The sequence below is a fragment of the Sitophilus oryzae genome, unplaced genomic scaffold (assembly GCF_002938485.1).
Source record: "Sitophilus oryzae breed Bouriz unplaced genomic scaffold, Soryzae_2.0 scaffold_381_pilon_pilon, whole genome shotgun sequence".
NCBI classification, from domain to species: Eukaryota; Metazoa; Arthropoda; class Insecta; order Coleoptera; family Curculionidae; genus Sitophilus; species Sitophilus oryzae.
The window spans coordinates 2,925,488-2,950,550 of record NW_022146953.1 but is presented as its reverse complement, the minus strand read 5'-3'; the positions used below and the strand labels follow the sequence as shown (position 1 = coordinate 2,950,550).

At 32.5% G+C, this 25,063-nt stretch overlaps 1 protein-coding gene across 1 annotated transcript; it reads left to right on the top strand.

The window, feature by feature from the left end:
* Positions 1-15,148: 15,148 nt before the first annotated feature.
* Positions 15,149-24,651, top strand: LOC115885327 (cuticle protein-like). The gene is made up of 5 exons (XM_030904203.1): positions 15,149-15,299; positions 15,741-15,857; positions 17,165-17,710; positions 21,585-21,611; positions 23,979-24,651. Exons 1-5 carry the CDS (start codon positions 15,288-15,290, stop codon positions 24,615-24,617), a joined length of 1,341 nt encoding a protein of 446 aa, XP_030760063.1. The 5' UTR covers positions 15,149-15,287; the 3' UTR covers positions 24,618-24,651.
* Positions 24,652-25,063: the final 412 nt, after the last annotated feature.

Here is a 25,063-nt window from a genome sequence, read left to right as displayed (position 1 = left end):
TTACTGTAGATTTAAGTTGGATACACCGTTATACACCAGAAACAAAAATACAGTCCAAACAGTGGACGGCAAAGGGGGAACCGGCTCCAAAAAAAGCAAAAACTCTTATTTCGGCTGGGAAAGTGATGGCGACTGTTTTTTGGGATAGTCATAGAGTTATTTTAATTGATTATCTTCAAAAAGGAAAAACCATCACAGGAGCATATTACGCATCATTACTTGACAAGCTAAAAGCAGAATTTACGGAAAAACGGCCACATTTACAGAAAAAGAAAATCCTGTTTCGCCAAGATAACGCACCGTCTCACACCTCAGCGGTTGCCATGGCGAAAATCCACGAATTTCGGTTTGAACTGCTTGATCATCCGCCTTACTCACCAGATCTAGCCCCTAGCGACTTCTTTTTGTTCCCTCATTTAAAAATTGCGCTCGAAGGACAGAGATTTTCGTCAAATGAAGAGGCAATCATCTTCGTGAACCACTATTTTGCAGAGAAAAATGCCGAGTACTATTTGGACGGGTTACAGAGATGGGAGCATCGCTGGGAAAAGTGTGTAGAGTTACAAGGGGACTATGTTGTATCTTTGTTAGGTCGCAAAACTTTTCAAACCACCCTCGTAGCATAAAACCAGATGTAATTAACGAAATATCATCGTAACAACAGCTATTTTAGAAACGTCTAGGTTTACTTATTTCACTGAGATTTATGAAAAAAGTCCTTTGTCTCGGGTACAGATACCGCTATATTTTGGAAATAGCTCAAAACAAAACAAAATTGAACGAGGCAACAAAAAACGCCAAAAAAAATCCCTCCTCACGAGTAGTTTTCAGGCGCTTTTAAGAATCGAAAGTAGGTCGAGGCAGACCGAAGTGGGCCAAGAAAACTGGAAATAAATCGAAATGCGACCGACATGTTTCGAAGAGTTTTTCGCATAGTGTAGACGCTGTTTAATATTTTAAATAGTTTTGTTCTTTATTCTTCGTATTTTTTTTTGCTTCCGACGACGGAAAGAGATAAACTTTCCGAAACGTTAAGCATTTTTTTGTTCGTTAGACAAATTTGTTTATCAGTAAACCTAACTTCTGACAAGTAGTTTCCGTTTGTATTAACGCCAGAAGTGTTTACAAAAAATAACTATTTTATTTTGTACATTTTCTTGCAGTGGCGAAATACCCATATAAGATTTTTTTAAATGCAAAGACTTAACCATAAATTCTTGTCAAAAAAATGTAAGTTATATTTTTAGCCATTCTTCCTACCGTTCATAATAACTATAAACGGCAATTGACCCTCGAAGATTGCATTTTTTACCCATCCCGCCTCATAATACCAACCTTATGTCCCTCCATACTGAAGAGAGGGCTCAAAGAAGCGTCCTCCCTTATTTCCAACGATCCAATTTCCCAATCTTGCTTCAGAACACCGAGCCGTTCCCTCTAAACGACTTGGGGCTCGTGAAGCGGTAAATATGCCCATATCGGAGGTGTAAAACAAAATTATAATAACCTTTTCAAAAGTTTTTTTCGCGCGCGCTGTCGTTAGATGGGGTCGTCTGCTGACAATAAAGCGGGGGATTCACCAACGCCTCCTTAAAGTATCAGGCTTTAAGTGTTCCGTGTGATGTATAAGTAGTGTCCCAAAGAAATAAAAAATAAGAATAAGATACAGAGTGTCCCAAATAAATAAAAAATATCAAAGTTGTATTTTTTTAAATAGAACACCCTGTATATTTTTACATTTTTAGTTTCTACGATTAAAATAAAGGTAAATTTGATAAAGGTTTATTACACTTAAACCTTACCGTTTTTGAAATATTTTCAATTTTGTGAAATTGCAGTCAAAATTTTAAAGCTTCATTTCTCCAAGGGTATCAAAGTTTTTAATACTAAATATTTACTGAAGTTTATTTATTGATCAGTTATTGTGTTGCAATAATAAAAATTATACTACCTTATACAGAATGTCTAAAATTTTATTTTAAATAATTACTAGCTTTAAACGGCAATAACTTATTTAATTTAAATAGAATACCCTGTATATTTTATGAGAATCAGATGCACAATTTAATTGTCTATCAAATTGTATTATACCATTTTTTACCTATCTCTTCAAGTTTCCGTAGAAAATGCATTTTCTTGTAATTTAGAACTCATTTATCAATATACCCATGGAATACTGACATTTTAGATTATTTTTAAAGATGCACCAAATTTTTAAAGAGTACAGGTATTAATATTGTCGATATAGTTTGTTTATTTCATTAAAAAAAAAAAAAAAAACTATTTAAATATTTGTTAAAGAGGACCAATTAATATGATTCCAGTATTCAAACTACATTAACTGACTGTTTGCGTTGATTAATAATAATTGCTCCAAATACTAAAAAACTGAATTTTGTATGTGTATTAGACAGTAAGATAAAAAATAACACCTTAAAAATGATATTTATTTTATTATTTTATATAACAGAGACATTCATTTTCATAACTTATTATTATATTGACTTCTGACTCAAATCCACATTTATTTGAAATAATTTATTAACGAACATAATTAAGTATGTAATTAATTAGTATTTGAGCGGAAATAATGGTGGAATATTTAATTAATGGTATACTCTTTTGTATAGATTTAAATAATTTTCTTTGTGCATACAAATGGGCTAGTAATATTATCATTTTGCTAAAAACGATAATATTACTAACCTATTTTGTAGATTTGTTGCTTTAAAAACAATCTAAAATGTCAATATTCCATGGGTATATTGATAAATGAGGTCTAAATTATAAGAAAATGAATTTTCTACGAAAACTTGAGGGGATAGATAAAAAGGGTATAATACAATTTGATAGACAATTAAATTGTGCATCTGATTCTCCTAAAATATACAGGGCGTTCCGTTTAAATTAAACAAGTTATTGCCGATTAAAGCTAGAAATAATTTAAAATAAATTTTTAGACACTCTGTATGAGGTAGTATTATTTTTATTATTGCAACAAAATATCTGATCAATAAATAGATTTCAGTAAATATTTAGCATTAAAAACTTTGATACCCTTGGAGAAATGAAGCCTTAAAATTTTGACTGCAATTTCACAAAACTGAAAATATTTCAAAAACGGTAAGGTTTAAGTGCAATAAACCTTAATCAAAATTACCTTTATTTTAATCGTAGAAACTAAAAATGTAATAATATACAGGGTGTTCCATTTAAAAAAATACAACTTTTATATTTTTTATTTATTTGGGAGGCTCTGTATCTTGTAAAATTTTTTTTAAATTGTAGGTCTAATAGTCCTTCAACGAACCCAAAACTTACAATTTGTAAAAATCTAATCATTTAGATACAATACTCCGTGTCGTATGTGGTGAACAACCCTGTATACAAAATAATAAGATCGAATGTGTAAGAGAATATATATCTTCAGGCCACCGTATTAGACTTGGAAAAGAAAACCAACACGCAGAAATTACAAGGCGTATACGATTAGCATGGATAGCCTTCGGTAAAATGGGACATATTCTGAAAAACAATACGATCCCTATCAATCTGAAGCAAAAAGTATATAACACCTGTATTCTGCCTGTGCAAACATACGGACTTAACAACTCGAAGAGCTATGGAGCGATGTATGCTAGGGGTCTGTCTGCGAGACAAAATTCGTAATGAAAGCATCAGGGGGTAAATAAGAGTTACCGATATAATTCAGAATTCGGGAAGTGGCAAAAATGAAATGGCAATGGGCTGGCCATGTTGCTAGACTGGATAAAGACAGATGGACACATATAATAACAGTGTGGAGGCCTAAACAAACTAAAAGAAGTGTGGGACGTCCACAGAAACGTTGGGCGGACGACATTAGGGAAATGGAAGGTTCTGAAAAGGATAGGAGCTAAGGATAACCTAACTCTTATCCCTTTGCCTGCAGGTCCTAGTATTCAAGGTGGCATTGGATACACCGTCGATGACTCCGCTGCTTCTTTTCTATACACGGCCCGGTATAGTGGCGTTCATGTGATAAGCAGTTACTTTTCATTTTGATGCGGTGACATCGCTCAGGGTTTAAAGCGGCCCTTTGCGTGCCGATCGTCGTCGGGTTTATTATTATTTCATGCCCTGGCAAATTATACGACGTCGTACGTAGGGGAAGGCGAGGTAGGTCGGTCGCGCGCCGTGTAGGGGAAGGTGGGGCTGGAGAATACAAGCGATAAGATCTGGGATGTTGCGCTGCGAGGAGGGGAGGAATGGTAATTGTTTTTGTATGCCGATGTCGGTGAGTGTTTGATGTTCTTAAGGGATTTTTGTTTTATATCTTTTTTCCATTGCAACTGTTAAAATTGCCTTATATGTATCAAAAATAGTAGATAAAATAGTACTTTAACCGCAAGGGATACTTTTAACAGCGAGGATAGGTTAAAAACTTTATTTATTCTAGCACGTTTTTTAATTACTTACCATTTTTGAAAATTTTTGTATTCCTTTTCATAAGTTATTCGGGATTTAAATGGAAGTAGTTTGGATACGGCGTTTGTCGCCTCAGCCTGAATATTTGTTGGTAATTTACTTATTTCGTTTTGAGCCATTCCTGGCTCCAATTCAATCAGCAATCGACACGAAAGAGAATTAAAAAATATTGACTCAAAACTGACAACTAAAGAGACAGCTTTATTTATTTGTTAAATTACATAGAAACCAGCGCCAACCCAGCACAATATTGTTTCTACTCTTAATAAATTCCTTGAAATAATAATTTCTGAATATTTTTTAAAACGTAACTCGCTATGGAAAAGAATATTGTTTTATACACGACGATAAAATTGCATTATCGTTCCCCGAAATTAATCTTTTCGGTCGACTATAGAATACCATTTGTGTGTATAAAAAATAACTATTAGACGTCGTTTAAACTTGTCAAAAATTAAGACTTATAGAAAGATTTTTCTCGAATTTTAACCTGGCAGTAGAAGTTCAATTTTAGTTTTTACTATTTTTCTAATACTGTAATATTTTTATTTTGATTACTTGGTGGTATTCTGAGATTTATGGGATTGACAGGGACTGTAAAAAAAGGGTATTGGGGAAAAGGGGGACGTTTTTAGGTAAACGCGGGAGGAGAGGGAGGTGAAGTGAGGAGGAAAAAGGAGCGAGGAGTGTGGAGGAGGAGGAGGTCTGTTCTAGCTTTTCAGCCGGCCATTCATCTCGGTCGTTCGACCATTAGCCGCTATCGTTCTGGCCGGCAACGTAATGGACCGTACTTTGAATGATGCGAAAAGGGCCCGGCCAGCGGCGGAGCTACGGTTTTTTTATTTTTCCTTTTTTTTCAGGAATAAGTATTTTTCTTTCGTTTTTGCGTATTGGGAAAATCAATAACCTTAAAGAACTGATCTATAAAAAAACAAACAAAATAGTAACACTAAATATTATCTGAATAAAAAAAAACTCTTATACTAAATACTCCGAAACAATGGGCACCTACCTCAGCATCTTTCAGGGAGAATACACTGAAAAAATTGAATTGTGAATTTAATAACAATATTGATGGTTGTTTCTTCAGGTTATTGTAGTAAATTTACCATCCGTTCTTTAGTTTTACAACTCGTTTGTAAAATCGCTCTATGGCTAATTTGTGGCATGTATCTAAAGTTATAATATATCTTTATATTCACCAATATTCTTTGTGAATTTTTGTAAAAAATGTGTATCTCATAGTAAATTTACTAATTTAATGTAAATTTATCTTTTAAACTTGCCAACTTCTTGTACTATTACTATAGAGTAACAACAAATTTAAATATTTTACTATAGTGAATGTACAATAATTACTTTTGTAAATTCACAAAGCGTTAGTAAATATTAATAAAACACGTGTTAATAATTATAATATTTATTATAAAGGTAAATAAAACAAAACAGAACTTATATGTATGTAAGATATTCATTACCATCTCTTCTTGTCTAGAAGAAGCTTACTGGAATTCTGAGCCTAACCATAATTTCTATTAAATTAACTTTTAATCTATACCCCTTTCTCACTAACACCCCCCACCCACTGCAGCTTTTATCAACCGGCGCGCCCTCTACCATCGACATCCTCATACTTCCACACAAACACATATCTATCCATATTCATGCCGAGAGAGATCCATCCACAACCGACTCCCGTGGACCTCGACGTAATCGCATTATGCACGTGTCATTTGAGCCCTGTGTAACTACATTTCCTGGGCATCAGACGACGATGGAGGGGGTAGGGAGCCCCCAGCAACCCCCAGCAAGGGGGAGAGTTACGTAATCAGTCACCCCGCAGAATTTTAATGCCCCATTATCAGTTGAGCGCGAAATATGATGGAAATAGGAGGCGACTGGCTGGTTTTTCCTGGGTATAAGGGAAGGAAGAAAGGGTGGCGACAAGATAGAAGGGGGTAGGGGAGTATGAGAGGGGAGGGTGGGGGTTTTGACGTGTTGTGACAGTTTTCGATTTAGGTTTGGTCCAAATTTTTTTCTGATTTTTTTATAAATAAAGTAGGATTGTGAATTGTTGAAAAAAACGAATGAAAATAGCAATATTATACCAAAATAATAATAATAAGGTTTTGAACATAGACGCTAGGGGGCGCTTTCTTACAATTTAACAAACATAGCGCGTTTTTTCAAAAAAATTAAATCCGATAGTATGTGCTATTTTAGCTGATAGTAAAGAATAGTAAAAGCTTAAAAACTCAGCGACAACCGCATCTTGATATCTTCCTTCAAATCGAAGATATTAGCAAAATTATAATAAATACCAAAAAATAAGCCCTTAATAACCTTATTTTTACAACACGGTATCAGTAGCCCTCTTGATTAGGCCCATTCTAACAAAAAAATAAGATAGAAACAGTTAGTTTATTTTAAAATCGACGAAATACCATATCAACCATATCAAAAAACTCCCAGACACCAATTTTCATCCAAATATTGACGTTACTTCAGAAATTATTCGAAAAAAATCGAAATAAAAATGAAACTTCTACACCCTGTATCTCCGAAACTAAGCATTTTAGGACAAACATTTATACGAACTTTTTTACATATTTTTATCTGTAGAATATGCTGCCGAAGTTTCCGGAATCTAAAACTAATGTACTAAACGTTACTAAGTGTTTCTTTATTATAAATAACAAAATTCTGTGTACGTACAAGAGACAACAATCTAACCCTTCTCCCCCCCCTTAACCTCCCTCAACGCTCTCATTACCCCCCTCCCCAACAACGGGGCTCGCCTGCTCCATGGAAACGCCAACTTGCCGGAAGTGCACGTCACTCGTCACGACCAATGGACACTTGATTGACGCGGCACGCTACTTCTCATTTGTTCGTCGCGATTACGTTACAGGTCGGAGCTGGAACGTAATTAGTTCTAGTACAGGGCCAGAATAATGGTCGCAGTCGGCCGGGCTCGCTCTCGTTTCCGGCTTTGGCTCGATTGGCCGATTTGGGGAAGAAGGAACAAGCGTGTACGGGCGACGTGTTTTTGTTTTGTTTGTCTTTTGTGTGTTTTGGTCACGTGTCGTTAAGGAAGGCTTGGGTTTTGATAGAAAAACTAATAAGAATATTTTCAGGGGTGGTATATTGCGACCCCAGGAACACGTCTAAGAGTTTTTTTTGTAAAAAAAGATGTTAAAAATCGAGCATTTTCTTTTAAACTTTCCTGTATATTTTAGAAAACTTTTTAGAACTTCCTGTTCACCGCAAATTTTCCCACGGTATAGTTTCTTAATCTCTGATATTACGGTACTAAAAGAGATGCAAATAAATCTATTTTTTTTTTAAATTTCCAGACTTAATAACTTGATTGGACTTATTTGAAACTGGATAAAGAGAATATGTTATGTTTATTTTATTGAGATCTACAAGCCCTGAAAATATTTGCACTTATAGACTCATCTTGTATAATAAAAAAATTCAAACCGAACAAACAACAGATCATTATTAAAATTATAAGTGTCCCAGAGAAAGACATTTTACAATAGTTATTTTACAAATTGGTATTTATGTTTAAAAGCAACTGACGATTATACTGATGCAAATTGATTAGTTACTTAAGGATCTTACGTCACTTTAGTTAGAAGATTAACCATTTAATTTGCTAATCCAATCTTTTTTGAGCTCTGATCGGGACCGGCCCACCGGCCCATCTTTCCACCGGCCCACCGGGAATTTTCCCGTTTTCCCATATGGCCCATTCGCCCCTGCATGTGAAGATTACACGTACCTGGGTTTGATATTTACTGGAGATGGAACGGACGATAGAGAAATAAACAACAGAGTAATACAGGCACGAAGAGTTATCAGATGCATAAATGGCATTCTATGTAGCACGGAAATTACAAAGGACAGAAAATATAGTATATACGAGACACTAGTTAAAATCATATTACTCTGTGGATGTAAAACATGACGACTCACTGAAAGGAATAAAAGGAAATTAGAGACAACAGAAATGGACGCGATTAGAAAAGCAATGAGAATTTCACGGAAGGATAAAATCAGAAATGAAGACATTAAACGACACATGGGAATAGAGGGAACAATTAACTAATTAATAAACAAAACAATTAGTATGGTACGGCCACGTTCAGAGAATGCACAATGAAAGAATTCAAAAACAAGTATTTCATTGGATACAACCTGGTAAATGAAAGAGAGGACATCCTAAGAAAACATGGATGGAAGGAATAAGAAGATCGATGAGCGAGAAAAATCTGACCGAAGATCAAGGATTAGGCATCGGACAACGTCGTAGGACGTTCTGACCCGAATTTATATATATACATATTTAAAATTTACTTTAAATACTTTAAAAACGAGCAAAAGCTCATGATTACTACAGACAAACTCATTAAAATAATTTTAAAAAACTGTCGTTGTATTTTATCTGTTCAGTTTTTTTTTGTCAGTTCATTACTCTTTATTTTTAAGCTATCATTCCTAATTTCAAAGATCCAGCTTTCGTGCTAGCCAGATAACACGTGACGATGAATTCAAGGTTGACTAAATCCGCTTAAAGTACAGTCGATGTATCAATGAACACCGTATCTAAATCCATTAGTCACGCTGGCCCAGCCCTTGTTATCCCTTTTTTTCTATTCATTTATTCTTTTTTTGGTTTAGAAGAGCTCTTTTTTTCGATGATATTGCAAAAATAACGTCATTTAAGATAAGGAATTTGCGGGTCACGCTATTTGAGGTCATCCAGATAGTAAAAATGCATAATTTATGGGGATTTAAAATCTTTTGATGACTGCAATTCATTTATTTTTAAAAATTTTATACTTACAGGGTTGTTCACCACATACGACACGGAGTATTGTAGCTAAACGATTAAATTTTTACAAATTGTAAGTCTTGAGTGTGTTGAATGTTTACAAAATACAGAGTGTCCCAGATAAGAAAAAAATATTATAGTTGTATTTTTTAAGCAGAACACCCTGTATGTTATTTTATTTTTAGATTCCACGATTAAAATAAAGGTAAATTTGATTAAGGTTTATCACACTTAAACCTTATGGTTTTTGAAATATTTACAATTTTGTGAAATTGTAGTAAAATATTTAAGGCTTCATTTCTCCATGGGTATGAGAGTTTTTAATACTACATATTTATTGCAGATTATTTATTGGTTAGATATTGAATTGCAATAATAAAAATTATACTACCGTATACAGAGTGTCCAAAAATTTATATTAAATAATTACTAGCTTTAAACGGCAATAACTTGTTTAATTTAAATGGAACACCCTGTATATTTTACCTGAGTCAGATGCACAATTTAATTGTCTATCTAACACAATATACGATCAATAAATAACATTCAGTAAATATTTAGTATTAAAAACTTTGATACCCTTGGAGAAATAAAGCCTTAATTTTTTTACTGCAATTTCACAAAATTAAAAATACTTCAAAAACGGTAAGGTTTAAGTGTGATAAACATTAATCAAATTTACCTTTATTTCAATCGTATAATCTAAAAATAGAATAATATACAGGGTGTTCCATTTAAAAAAAATACAACTATAATATTTTTTACTTATTTGGGACGCGTTGTATCTTGTAAAATTATTTTTAAATTGTAGCTCTAATAGTGCTTCAACGGACCAAAAACTTACAATTTGTAAAAATCTAATCGTTTAGCTACATTACTCCGTGTCGTATGTGGCGAACAACCCTGTATAGAACAGCATAATATTATTATTTTGTTGGCTGTTACTCTAATAGAGATGGTTTTTAAGCCTAGAAGTTTTGATCTCTACAATCTTGTGAAAAAAAAAAAAAAAAAAAAAACTTAAAACCATTTCTGCTACATTAACTGTCAACAAATAATAATAATATGCCTTTTCAATGACAGTGACACTACAAAAACAATATCTACTATGTCATAGAGATGTGTTGATAAAAATCAAAAGCAAAGGATCCTCTGGATAAATCGATAAATCAACTAAAAATATTTTCGAAAATAATTTAATAAATGTATAAAACAATTTTATCTGTTTTAACACTTATGCCTGGTTTATGAAGCTGCGAGCACCTTTAAAGTATTTAAGTGCTTAAAAGGGTTTCCGGGAAAGGTTTTCAAACAATTAAAAGTTCCAAGACATTTTCTATATAGCATTTAAATTGTGTCTTAAAAGTTTTTTAGTTTAATAGAAAAATTATTAAGCAATGTTATGAAAGTGGTTTAGAGGAATGATACATGTTTTAAATGAGATTATTTAGTAACTATTTAACAATTTATCATATTTGTTTTGTAAGATTTTGTATTAAATAGAAGATGTTATATATTATTTTTCTCTCTTATGGCTAGCGTATTAAATTTATTTCTGGTTTTTAGAATTTTAGGTTGTAACTCATAAGAAATATATTTTGTATCTAGTAACCTATTGACTGGATTTATTATTTAAATGCAGAACTAAATAAGTAATTTATTTGCTGTTTAAATTGTGTTATTTTAAAATAAAATAGACCTGTGAAAGTATTTTACCCAGTATTTTATAAATATGAACTAGCGTGTACCCGCGACTTCGAAAAATATACGTGTTTAAGAGTTTTTCCGAAAAACTCACCGGTTTTTAAATAAAAAATATTTAAGTATTTGAGGGATAGTTTCACCCCCTTAGTATTCGAGTTTCGAAAAATCCCTTCTTATCGAACCTCTACACCCTAAAGTCAATCTGTTTTCCAAAAATTAGCTTTTTACGTCAAGCGCTTTAAGCAGGATCGTGATTAATCAATGACCAGATTTTTCGAAACACCCAGTATACACTTTTAAAAAATCTTAAAATATGTAAAAAACAAAATAAATTATACGTTTTAAGCGTTTTTTCGGAAACTTGACCGTTTTTTAAATAAAAAATATTGTAATATTTGAGGGGTGGTTTCACCCTCTTGGAACTGGAATTTCGAAAAATCTCTTCTTATCGAACCTCTACACCCTAGAATTAAACTGTATGCCAAAATTGAGCTTCTTAAGTTGAGTGGTTTGAGCAGGATCATGATTAATCAGTATGTCAGTCATTAGTATAGATTATTAAACCAGTTGAAAATATTTATTTTGATCTCACGTTAAATAAATAGTCATAAATCAAATAAATATAAATTATTTGTATTAAAAAAATGCTTATATCTCTAATGCAAAACTGACATCTTCGTCCATATGATCGAAAAAAACCGCGTCAATTTGAACTGGAAAAAACGATGGATGATATTCTTCATGTAATTTTACATATTTTCATTTCCATGCCTACACTGACACCGTTTTTTTTCAATAGTATGGTCCATAACAGGTAAATCTGTCGTAACATAACTAAAATTTATCTATAATAAATTTGGAGAGCTACAGTAAAATATACAGGGTGGCCCAATAGTGCGAGCAAGTCCAATACCGTTGTCCCTATCGAAGATATGATGAAAAAAAGTTTTATACAGATTTCGTTGCATGGTTTATACACATCCTAAAATATTTTGTTGTATACAGGGTGTGCCAAAAAAAATATGATAAAGTTTTAAGTTTTTTTTATCGATGGCTATGAATTGAAGATCGCTGTCATCGATCGTCATTTCCCAGGCAACTGGACGCAGTTTTTTTTTCGATCATAAAATAAAATAAAACGGCGTCAGAGATGACTTTGAAATTTATTTGGAGAATGTCATGTATCGTGCATTTTCAAGCGCACTGGACGTCGATTTTTTTCGATCATACGGTACTATAAAGATGTGTTTAGATTTTACGTACTTTTTAAAACATTGTTACGTTATTATACAAAGAGTTATTGTATTTGATATTGTAAATTAAAAATCAAAGTGGATGAGAGTGCTTAAGTTGCCTATTAATAAAATTGCACTTAAGCAATCAAAACTAAGTTAAATAAAAAAAAACTAGAACTGGTTGCAGTATATTTATATACCCTATAGGTATGGATATTATACTGGGTTAAATGTCTTCAATTTTGCAAGTTACGTCACGTAAATGTAAAGCATATATAGCGAATTAAATTTTTAGGCATTTTTATGTTACTAAGTTACTTTGTTACCTACTACTGTTGGGTAGGCGGTTTAGTAGGTCACGTAATGTTCCACATAAATAAATTAACCGAAATTTTAAAGATTACTTGTTATATAATCCCATTGTGGTCGGCGATCTAATTGATTACAATTATACGAGGGTGTCTTAAAAAATGAGCGCTTAAAAATAAGTAAAGATATCTTGGAAGCCCAAATAAAATAATTTTCGAAAAAAAATGGTCTTATTTTTAGGACTAGGCACATTGACATTTTTTTGCTTGAGTAGAGTTTTTTGGCTTAGCCTCGGCGAGGACTATAGACTTTCAGTTAGGACTAGATACATTGACATAAGACCACCAGTGGCTCTTTACTAGCAAAACAAATCTTCCTAACCGACAAAGTTTAGCAACTTGGAGACTGAAGCCTCCATGTAGCTCCTTGGCAATGGCCTATCATTGCCTATTACCGGGAGCCGCACATTTGCCAGGCTGTCACACCGACATAAAATGTGTTCTGACGTTTCTTCTTCAGATTGGCAGAACCTACACATAGCTTCGTCTGTCAATCCCATCAGCTTTAGATGCCTATTTAGCTTACAATGCCCTGTTAGGGTTAAGTCCCCAGTTTTTTCCACACATCCTTCTTCACCTACCTAAAGTTCTTTAGGTAGGTGAAGCCTTCTATGTTGCCTTCGCTATGTGAGTATTCCTGTGACAGTATGATGAGTTATAACTCAAGAACACAGCGCTTTAAATGTTTTTGTATTCTGTATTCTGTATTCTGTATTCTGTATTCTGTATTCTGTATTCTGTATTCTGTATTCTGTATTCTGTATTCTGTATTCTGTATTCTGTATTCTGTATTCTGTATTCTGTATTCTGTATTCTGTATTCTGTATTCTGTATTCTGTATTCTGCATTCTGCATTCTGCATTCTGCATTCTGCATTCTGCATTCTGCATTCTGCATTCTGCATTCTGCATTCTGCATTCTGCATTCTGCATTCTGCATTCTGCATTCTGCATTCTGCATTCTGCATTCTGCATTCTGCATTCTGCATTCTGCATTCTGCATTCTGCATTCTGCATTCTGCATTCTGCATTCTGCATTCTGCATTCTGCATTCTGCATTCTGCATTCTGCATTCTGCATTCTGCATTCTGCATTCTGCATTCTGCATTCTGCATTCTGTATTCTGTATTCTGTATTCTGTATTCTGTATTCTGTATTCTGTATTCTGTATTCTGTATTCTGTATTCTGTATTCTGTATTCTGTATTCTGTATTCTGTATTCTGTATTCTGTATTCTGTATTCTGTATTCTGTATTCTGTATTCTGTATTCTGTATTCTGTATTCTGTATTCTGTATTCTGTATTCTGTATTCTGTATTCTGTATTCTGTATTCTGTATTCTGTATTCTGTATTCTGTATTCTGTATTCTGTATTCTGTATTCTGTATTCTGTATTCTGTATTCTGTATTCTGTATTCTGTATTCTGTATTCTGTATTCTGTATTCTGTATTCTGTATATTTATTAGTATTTTTAAATGTTAAAGAAAAGTGAAATTGACTACTAAAAAATAATTACTCTATTTTTTTATTTTTTTGAATTACCCTGGTATATTCGTTCGTTCGTATTTGTTCAATTACAAATTGACCATCGGGCTGTCAACGAAATTCGGGCAACCTTGTCAAGGTCATCGCTGCAGAATCCGACTTGGACTACCGGTATATGGGTGAAAGGTACCCATATGGTACCACGCCCATATTTTTGTTAATAATTATACGACGAAGTACTCGACGTAGTACGCGTAGTACTTCCGGAATTGTTTAAACCGGATGTTTGTAACTATTGAAAAAAGTTGTTGTCTGATTTGCATAATATGATTGTTTTCAATGGTTTAAGATTAATGGAATTATAGATTCATAATATTTTTTGAAATACTATTCATTCTTTCTAATAGTTGAAGAAAATTTGTTTATTTCTATGTTAAATTTACAATTTTAATGTAAAATAATTGTACTTTTTGTTACTTTAAATTCACACATGTTTCCAAAAACAGCGCAGTTATAGCAGATGCACAAACTAATAATCACAGAATTTAATAAAAACTAACTTTAAAAGTGGTATAATTGTGCTTATCAATCAAACTTACTTTATGTGACTGGGGATTTTTCTAAAAAAATATTTTTTCTGGAATTTTAAACTACACAATTTAAAAATCATTTTTACCCGATATAAAAATAAAGAATACAGGCCAAGTAATGATGCCTTGCGCTTGAACTCGCCAAAATTATCATCGACTGCCATTCCCCAGCCGTCTATGACACCGTTTTTTTTTGGATCGTATGTTACATATAATTCTCCCAGCCGCCGCTGTGTTCAAGATCAATTAAAGAATAAGGAACCCGCAAATTGAGGCATATAAAACGAAAATTATTGTGCAAAACCTCTTTTTACATAATTACCGCGAAACAAGAGCACAATTTTAAAAATTTAAACGGCGACCTTGCCCACGCGCTGACCATCAATCAAGATCAGCTTTTCAGTGTGGTTTTTGGGTGAAAGGGGAACTTACAGGCTGCTATATTGTAAAATGTGGTGGACCATGAGTCTGAGAGACGACCACACCCTTTTTCTTAATCTCGTACACGTCTGGCAGAGATCTGGTACCATCGGTATATAAACCGAAATGGTATGGTACCGTGTATCAGTTAATTCGACAATTAGCTTGCATTAAGATGGCTTTCAAGGTACGTAGGAGATCTTTTTTTGAACAAAGTTTTGCGAAATTTTTTCGAGCTGTCGAAAAATTTATAATAATTTTTCTGTATTTTTGTTTTTTAACGTTTTCTGTTTTTATAATTATTAGAAATGTATTTTATTTTTTATTTTAGAAAATCTGTTTGTTTTTAAAATATTCTGAGCTTTTCATATATTTTTGGAAATTTACACAGTATGTCTAATCCATGAGAAAAATGCATTGTTTATAAAAAAAATGATTATTTTAAAATGGTAAATCTTGTTTATACTTTTTTAAATTGTTATAAAACTAAGAATTGAAATATTTTTATATTATTATTGTTATATTTAATTATGGTTTTTGAACACACACCGTATATAATTAATAACAATTATTAATTAAATTTATGGAAAAAGAAATATATTTTAATTGTTTTTTTTTATTATTTTAGTTCGTAGCTTTCGCCGCCTTCGTCGCTGTTGCCCGCGCTGGCAACATTGGCTATGCCGCCGCCCCTTTGGCTTACGCTGCCGCCCCAGCTGTGGCCTATGCCGCCCCCGTAGCTAAGGTAAATACACTATGTCTACGAATACTACGAGAACACTAGTAGTAGTTTTTTTAGTACAGACATCTATTGAAACTGTTAAAGCAAAAAAATGTATTTTGTTTTCAAACGTCACAAAAGTATTAATTTTTGCGACGTGATTGACAATATAAAAAAGTCATTTTAACTACTAGGCATAAAAGTAAAGCACTTTTACGCCTAAGCATAAAATTACGAAAAAATATATTATTAAATTGACATTAAAGTATCAAATTCAACGAGCGTAACCATAGTTTCTCGATATATAATTACATACAAGGTATGATTTTTAAATCATTTTATTTTATTTGGAATGTTTGAAATTGTTTAAAAAAAATTTTGTGGCGTTTGAAAAAAAATAGCATATTTGTTCTATTCGCAGTAAAAATGATTTTTTGTGCTTCGGCTGTATGTCAATATATAAATATACTTTTCAAGAAAAAAATACATATTTTTACTTTATTAATTTATAAATTTTATTTAATTTTTATTAACTTATTAATTTTATTTAATTTTTATTAATTTTTCAAGAATCCAAATTTCACTGAAGTTTTTTTGTTGATTAATATATTTTTCTCGATTAATAAATTTCAAGAGTTTTTTCTAGTGTGCCATGGCTGTGCTAAAAACACTAATTTTTAATCAAGGAGCTTTGGAAAAATAGATTTGATAGTCTAATGTTTTTCGTGTTTTGTCCTAACCGGTTAATATATGCCCAAATCGTATTTTTAATCATATCTCAATTTTTTCAAATAGAACATGGGTGGCTCATTAGCATATTTGGAAAAAGCATTTTTTTACGAATAATTCGGTACCATAGTTCAAAACTGGTTCAGCTTATAACATTACCTAAATAAGAAAAAAACTTGTTTATTTTAATACTCTAAAAGCAAGGTCGCGTAGTTTTGTATTATTTCCTCAATTTTTTTAATGTACAAACCATTTTTTATATATTCTGCTAAACCGTAATCTTATGTTACATAAAAATATACATCATACTATTCAGTAAATATTTTATCATGATATTATTATAAATTTAAAAAAAATAATTTACAATAATCGAAGTTGTTAATTTTTAAATTTATTTAAATTAAAAATATTATACATTGAAAAATTTTGATGAAATCAATCATGAGACAACAACAATAAGTGTGTTGTTTAATTTTTGTAATTTATTTATTGTAATGTTTGTTGGCACCAAAAGACAACTACACAAAGTGTTCAGAATAATCAGCAGAAAAAATCGTTACATTTAAGATCTATTTCATAAATATTTTTGTTTTTTACTTCAGTACGCTGCTCCCGTAGCATACGCCGCCCCTGTAGCCAAAACCATCGTTGCCGAAGCCGAAGCACCAGCCCACTACGACTACGGATACTCAGTGAGCGACCCCCACACCGGAGACCAGAAATCCCAACAAGAAACCAGACGTGGTGACGTTGTACAAGGCAGCTACTCCCTTGTCGATGCCGACGGTACCAAGAGAACCGTAGAATACACCGCCGACCCCCACAACGGATTCAACGCCGTAGTACACAAAGAACCCGCCGCATACGTAGCTAAAGTAGCCGCCCCAGTAGCTTACGCTGCCGCCCCAGCTCCAGTTGTAGCTAAAGTAGCTGCCCCAGTAGCCTACTCCGCTCCCGTAGCTTACTCTGCTCCAGCCCCAGTAGCCTACGCTGCCCACGCTCCAGTCGTAGCTAAAGTAGCCGCTCCTTTGGCTTACTCAGCTCCAGTAGCTTACTCCGCTCCAGCTTACGCTGCTCACGCTCCAGTCGTAGCTAAGGTAGCTTACTCGTCTCCTTTGGCCTACTCCGCCCCAGCTTACTACCACCACTAAAAGGCTCGAACTGATGATCTTGTACATAGATGTAGCATAATTTATTCTTGAAAGCCATAAATATATGAAATTATAAAAATTAATTTGCTGTTTTATTTTGAAGGTATTATTCATTAAACACAATGATGTTAAATATACTTAAAATTTAGATAAATAATTTAACAGCAGTAGCTGCTTCAGAACTATATGTTCTCCATACTCCAGTAGTAGTTAAAGTAATTTAAGTAAATTTTAAGACTTTAACACCCTGTAGTTCCGAAACGAGGCAGAATCGGACCTATGTTGATACGAAAAATAAAACTTATTTTTACGTGAGGAATCTCCCCACGAACGATGGCACGTGTTTTTTGAAACACCCTGTATAAATTTGTATAGAGAGTTGAGTTATTGTTTTATCTAGTATGTAGTTATCAAATATCTAAAAGATATCCTAAACAATAAGAAGCTGTACAATTAGTTATCACTAACTGATTAAAAAAAATAATTAATTAATAATACCTAGTAGTGAAATTATTAAAAATAATTGACTAAATTTTATAAAGTCATATGCAGAAAAAGGAAATATATTTAGAAATTTTAAATATCAGAATAAATAAATTATACTTGTCCAAGCGTTTTCCCGAAAGACTAACCGTTTTTTAAATAACAAATATTGTAATATTTGAGGGGCGTTTTCACCCTCTTGGAATTTGAGATTCGAGAAACCCCTCCTTATCCAACCTCTACACCCCACAGTCAATCCGTTTACCAAAAATCAGCTTTAAACGTCAAGCAGTTTAAGCAGAATCGTGATTACTCAATGGTCATATTTTATGAAACACCCTGTATAAATTTATAAAAAATCTTAAAATATGTAAAACAACAAAATAAAATATACATGTTTAAGAGTTTTTCCGAAAAGCTCACCGGTTTTTAAATAAAAAATATTGTAATATTTGAGGGATTAGTTTCACCCCCTTAGAATTCGAGTTTCGAAAAATCCCTTCTTATCGAACCTCTACACCCTAAAGTCAATCTGTTTTCCAAAAATCAGCTTTTTACGTCAAGCGCTTTAAGCAGGATCGTGATTAATCAATGACCAGATTTTTCGAAACACCCTGTATACATTTTTAAAAAATCTTAAAATATGTAAAAAAACATTTTTTTTGGAAACTTGACCGTTTTTTAAATAAAAAATATTGTAATATTTGAGGGGTGGTTTCACCCTCTTGGAACTGGAATTTCGAAAAATCCCTTTTTATCGAACCTCTACACCCTAGTAAGTAATCTACAAGTGGTAGCTGTTACAGTAGCTAGAATAACTAGAAGCTAGAGCAGCTACCACTCTACTATAGAGGATAATTTTATCAAAGCCCTGAGATTGTATGATGAGTTATAACTCGTTACAACTCAATAAAGGGGGACATACAATAGATCTGTAAGGTCGCGGTGATTAACACCTCTTTAAATGTATTTTTTTTTAATTTTCTGGAAAATGTCAAAAAATGTTCAGCACTATATGCAAAAAAAATATGTAATTGTGAATTAATTTTACTAATAAGACTAAAACATATTAATAATACTGAATAGCATTCAATAATAAATTAATGTTTAATTTTCTGAAACTAAAAATGTATGCTAATAATAATCAAAATTCTCGAAGTCAATCATGGTTATATTATCAGTCCGCTGTAATACAATAATTAATAGAAAACTTTAAATGAATCAATTAAATACCTTACCAAATAGTTAATGAGCAATATTAATCAGCTTGCGTGTGATTAATGTAAATCTACTTGTTGATATATCGATATCAATCAACAGCGATTATATATAGTTTAATCAAAACCAGAGAATTCAAAAAGGATAGAGCATCAAACAATATATTTTGCATATAATACAGTTGAATTAGTTCAAGACAGTTGATTTTTGTGGAGTTTATTGGACTTTTAAATAATTTAATATTCAATATAATATATTTTTTTTATTAAAAAAAATCTCTATATATAAATCTCTAATGAACAGTGCTTTCCATAAAATCAATAAAATGAAAAATATACGAAATAATATAAATGTACTGATTTCTTTCGAAAATCGACAACTATGAATCTATGAACTCTTCCCGGACACAAACGGTACACTGTGAAACAGGAAATTGTAGAGAGAAACAAGCCCTATAACATAGGATACAACATTTTAATGAACAATGCTTTCCATAAAATCAATAAAATAAAAAATATGCGAAATAATATAAATGTACTGATTTCTTTCGAAAATCGACAACTATGAATCTATGAACTCTTCCCGGACACAAACGGTACACTGTGAAACAGGAAATTGTAGAGAGAAACAAGCCCTATAACATAGGATACAACATTTTAATGAACAATGCTTTCCATAAAATCAATAAAATGAAAAATATGCGAAATAATATAAATGTACTGATTTCTTTCGAAAATCGACAACTATGAATCTATGAACTCTTCCCGGACACAAACGGTACACTGTGAAACAGGAAATTGTAGAGAGAAACAAGCCCTATAACATAGGATACAACATTTTAATGAACAATGCTTTCCATAAAATCAATAAAATGAAAAATATGCGAAATAATATAAATGTACTGATTTCTTTCGAAAATCGACAACTATGAATCTATGAACTCTTCCCGGACACAAACGGTACACTGTGAAACAGGAAATTGTAGAGAGAAACAAGCCCTATAACATAGGATACAACATTTTAATGAACAATGCTTTCCATAAAATCAATAAAATGAAAAATATGCGAAATAATATAAATGTACTGATTTCTTTTGAAAATCGACAACTATGAATCTATGAACTCTTCCTGGACACAAACGGTACATTGTGAAACAGGAAATTGTAGAGAGAAACAAGCCCTATAACATAGGATACAACATTTTAATGAACAATGCTTTCCATAAAATCAATAAAATGAAAAATATGCGAAATAATATAAATGTACTGATTTCTTTCGAAAATCGACAACTATGAATCTATGAACTCTTCCTGGACACAAACGGTACATTGTGAAACAGGAAATTGTAGAGAGAAACAAGCCTTATAACATAGGATACAACATTTTAATGAACAGTACTTTCTATAAAATCAATAAAATGAAAAATATACGAAATAATATAAATGTACTGATTTCTTTCGAAAATCGACAACTATGAAACTATGAACTCTTCCTGGACACAAACGGTTTTAAAAGGTTTACAGAATGGTCACAAACATTGGGTGGCTAAAAAATCTCTAAAACAGTGGAGAAATTAACACTATAAGATAGCAGATTATATTAAGAAGCAGATTAAATTTACAAGAAAAAAAAACCAGAAAATATCCAGTGGTTTTCAAAATTTAACCAAAAAATTATTTATTTTTAAAATTTTCAAAGTAAAATAACAAATAACTAGGTCATTTTGGAGTTATTTGAAAAACGGTAAAGAGAAAATATGTTTCTTTTATCGAGATCTAAAAGTCCTGAAAATATATGCACTCATTTAAGACTCACCCTGTATAAAAAATTAAAATATTAATGTAAGGTATACACACATATGATTAAATCTGTAATATATTAGTTTCATTGGGAGTAAGTACAAAAAAAAAATATAATTGCTAAATACTAAATACTAATTAACATACCAGGTAGATAATATTTTGAAAGTAATCGCTAAAATTTTAAACTTCCTTGAAATATTTCTGAATGTACCACCATACGCACATGTCTACGTAAATGCTCAAGGATTGCGAATTTTTGCTCAGTATTATCTCAATAAAAATCGAAAGAAACCACGCCCACAAGTTCGATATATTTTAGTATATAAACTAAATGATTTTTTAATTTGGTATCAGTTGATTCAGGTTAATCAATACTGTTAAACATGGCATTCAGGGTAAGGAAACTTTTACAGCTTATAGAACACTCAATAAGAAAATTTTTAACTAAAAATAATACTTCTAACATTGTTCATATAAACAGTTAATACACGATTCAAAACTTAAATTGACATTATAATCTAAAATGTGCTAAAAATGCGTAAGTAACTTTTTTTTCGATTTTTTTAATTAATACCGAAACACTAAAATTTCGCTAAAAAAGCTATGGATTTAGTTAAATATTTAAATAAATTTTTTGTCATTTCCCGAGATAAATAAAATAATAAAATTTCAGTTTTACTAAATTTAAACGGAATTACTAAACTTAAACGAACTTGAAACATCCGGTATATCGCATTTTTCTGTATAATTCCATACGATATGACCCCTACAATGCAAAATATAAAGTAAATCAACGTTAAAGTAACGCAAAATATCTAGATTTTCAGTATTTTCGTAGTTATATCGAAAACATCTCACGCCGATAGAAAAAAAATCGGAACGGTTTAGCTCAAAACGACTAATACAAGCGGCATCATTGTCTCCCGCAGCATCGAAATATACGATCGACGACGACGGTCCGCAGCGCGCTGAAATCATATCGCGTGCCATGGAAATTCTATTGTCTCCGGCCGGCGACACAAATGTCATGCCTTAACCATAAAAATATCAACAAATAATGACAAAAATAACGTAAATAAATAAAGATTTCGAAAAACTTACCCCTTTAAAAGACATAACAGACACCTGGGAGGATTTTAGTGTAAAAACAATCACTGGAGCACAAATATTTCCGGAAAAATAGCGAGATGAAACATCGAAAAATTTTTGCGCGCGACTTTCGCCCGGGTTTTTGTTCACAACTGGTGAAATTATTGTTGTTATTTGGTAGAGTGCTGTGGGCCGATTTGACAACTAAAGGATAGGGTTTTATTTTTGTTACGATCTAAGAACAGACAGATGTGATTTGACGATTTTTACTTAAATAAACGTATACGTATAATAAAATTATTTTATTGAAAATCTTGATATCCAGAGATCAGGGTCGGAAAATCTTTTTTTAAATAGCATTTTTTGGCGTTCTTCTCAGGACTATTTCTGTTATATTGTCTAAGAATGACTATAGTTAATTTTCTTTAGTTATTACCGGAGAAAATATTATTATTTATTGTTAATAATTGTGCGGATAATCAGTAAATGAAGATTAATATTATTTATTGTTATGATTGATTAATAAATAATGGTTAATATTAGTTATTGTTAATAAATAATAGGATAATAATGGTGCAACTAATTATATTTAATTTATTAATTATTAATCCATACATATACCGGGTGTGTCTCAAAAGTGGCTCCCCCCTCTAACTTTTTTATTTTTTCAGATAAAAAAACGAGATTTGGTATGTTAGTATATGACATAAATTAGGATTAATTGACTTATTAATTTGTTTTCGGTCACTTCCTGTTTCACCGGAAATGACTACAACTTTTGATTTTTAAATGACATCCTCGGTATTTTTTTGCTTCATTCGATAGAAAATGACACTCTGAATAGAATTACCTATCATAAGTTAATTTTTGACATTTTCGTATATGGTTTATTTGAAATTGTAACATGCGGTTCATAACGAAAATTTGACTCGAAATACCAAGTATGTGGTATCAAATTATTCGTAAAAAAATGCTTTTTCCAAATGTGTTAATGAGTTACCCTCATTCTATTTGAAAAAATTGAGATATGATTAAAAATACGATTTGAGCATATTTTAACCAGCCAGGACAAGACACTAAAAACATTAGACGACCAAATCTATATTTCCAAGCCTCCTTGATTAAAAATTAGTGTTTTTAATATAGTTATGGCACTCTAGCTTTAAATTTAAAATAGGGGTTTTTAAGCAAAAATGTCAAAAGTAGAAATATACCAAGAGTGCCATTTAAAAATCAAAAGTTGTAGTCATTTCCGGTGAAACAGGAAGTGACCAAAAACAATTGAATACGTCAATTAATTCTATAATTTATGTCATATACTAACATTCCTAATAACGTTTTTTATCTGAAAAATAAAAAAGTTATAGGGACGAGCCACTTTTGGGATGCACCTTGTATATATAAAATCTCATATAATGCCGAGCTTATCTGCAATACTGTAGTAAAAAAGACGTCCTAAAGTCTGTCCAAGAGGACGCACGTTAGTGACAGTTGTCATCAGTTAATTGACAGATAAATTGTATTTTCTGTCAATCTTTTTGGATGTTTCTTGGCTCATTGGATAGAGTGTTAATATTTCTGAAAGATTACTGTCTCTTCTGTATTTAATATTAAAATTTTAGTTCTAACAAACACAACATTTTTTAATAACAATAATTATTCTCTTTTTTCAGTTCGTAGTCATCGCTGCTTTCGTAGCCGTAGCCAACGCAGGCTACATCCCAGCCCAAACCGTAGCTGTAGCTTCCCCTGTAGCTTACTCCACCCCAGTACTTAAAACCGTAGTACCAGAACCCGAAGCACCTGCCCACTACGACTTTGGATACACCGTAAGCGACCCCCACACCGGAGACCAGAAATCCCAACACGAGACCAGACGTGGCGATGCTGTCCAAGGTAGCTATTCTTTGGTCGATGCTGACGGTACCAAGAGAATCGTAGACTATTCTGCCGATGCCCACCACGGTTTCAACGCTGTCGTACGTAAAGAAGTACCTGCCGTTGTTGCCAAAGTCGCTGCCCCTGTAGTATACGCCACTCCAGCCCCTGTAGTAGCTAAAGTAGCTGCTCCAGTCGTGTACTCTGCTCCAGCACCAGTTGCAGCTAAGGTAGCTGCTCCAGTAGTGTACTCTGCTCCAGCACCAGTTGTAGCCAAAGTAGCTGCTCCAGTAGTCTACTCAGCTCCAGCTTCTTACTCTTACGCCGCTCCAGCTTCGGTTGTAGCTAAAGTAGCTGCCCCAGTAGCTTACTCTGCTCCAGTCAGCTACACCGTTGCCGGTCCAGCCTACTCTGTTCCTTCTTACTACCATTAAATATTTTTTAGAGAATATTTATGTAAATAGTATTGGAAATAATTTATTATTGAAGCTATACCAAAATATATCAATTTAAATTTATGAATTTTGTTTAATTTCTTGATGTCTGCGGAACAAAAATTATGACAGTTAATCCCAAACAGGTGTCCCCCATTTCTTGTTCATCTAATTTGTCACTCTATCCATCCAGGATATTTCACAAAAAACGATTTATGTACAAACCAAACGAAACATATGTATCAAAAATGTGACGAAAATGTTTCGTAATGTTTTTCAGCAGAAATTTTGTTTCGATTTTGTGTCTAAAAATGCTACTTGGGCGAGAATACCTGACTTTACTTTTACTTTAAATTAAAATATCGTTTTAAACTGGAACTTTCCAATTAAAATAATCCACAAGAAAACTCTGGAAAACCTAGGAACAGCGTTAAATCTAGCAAACA

Bases quoted from the DNA above. Each gene is read 5' to 3' on its own strand.
- LOC115885327 (XM_030904203.1), top strand. The intron at 15,858-17,164 runs GTAAATACACTA...TTTTTACTTCAG, and splicing joins ATGCCGCCCCCGTAGCTAAG to TACGCTGCTCCCGTAGCATA. The intron at 21,612-23,978 runs GTAAGGAAACTT...CTCTTTTTTCAG, and splicing joins TGTTAAACATGGCATTCAGG to TTCGTAGTCATCGCTGCTTT.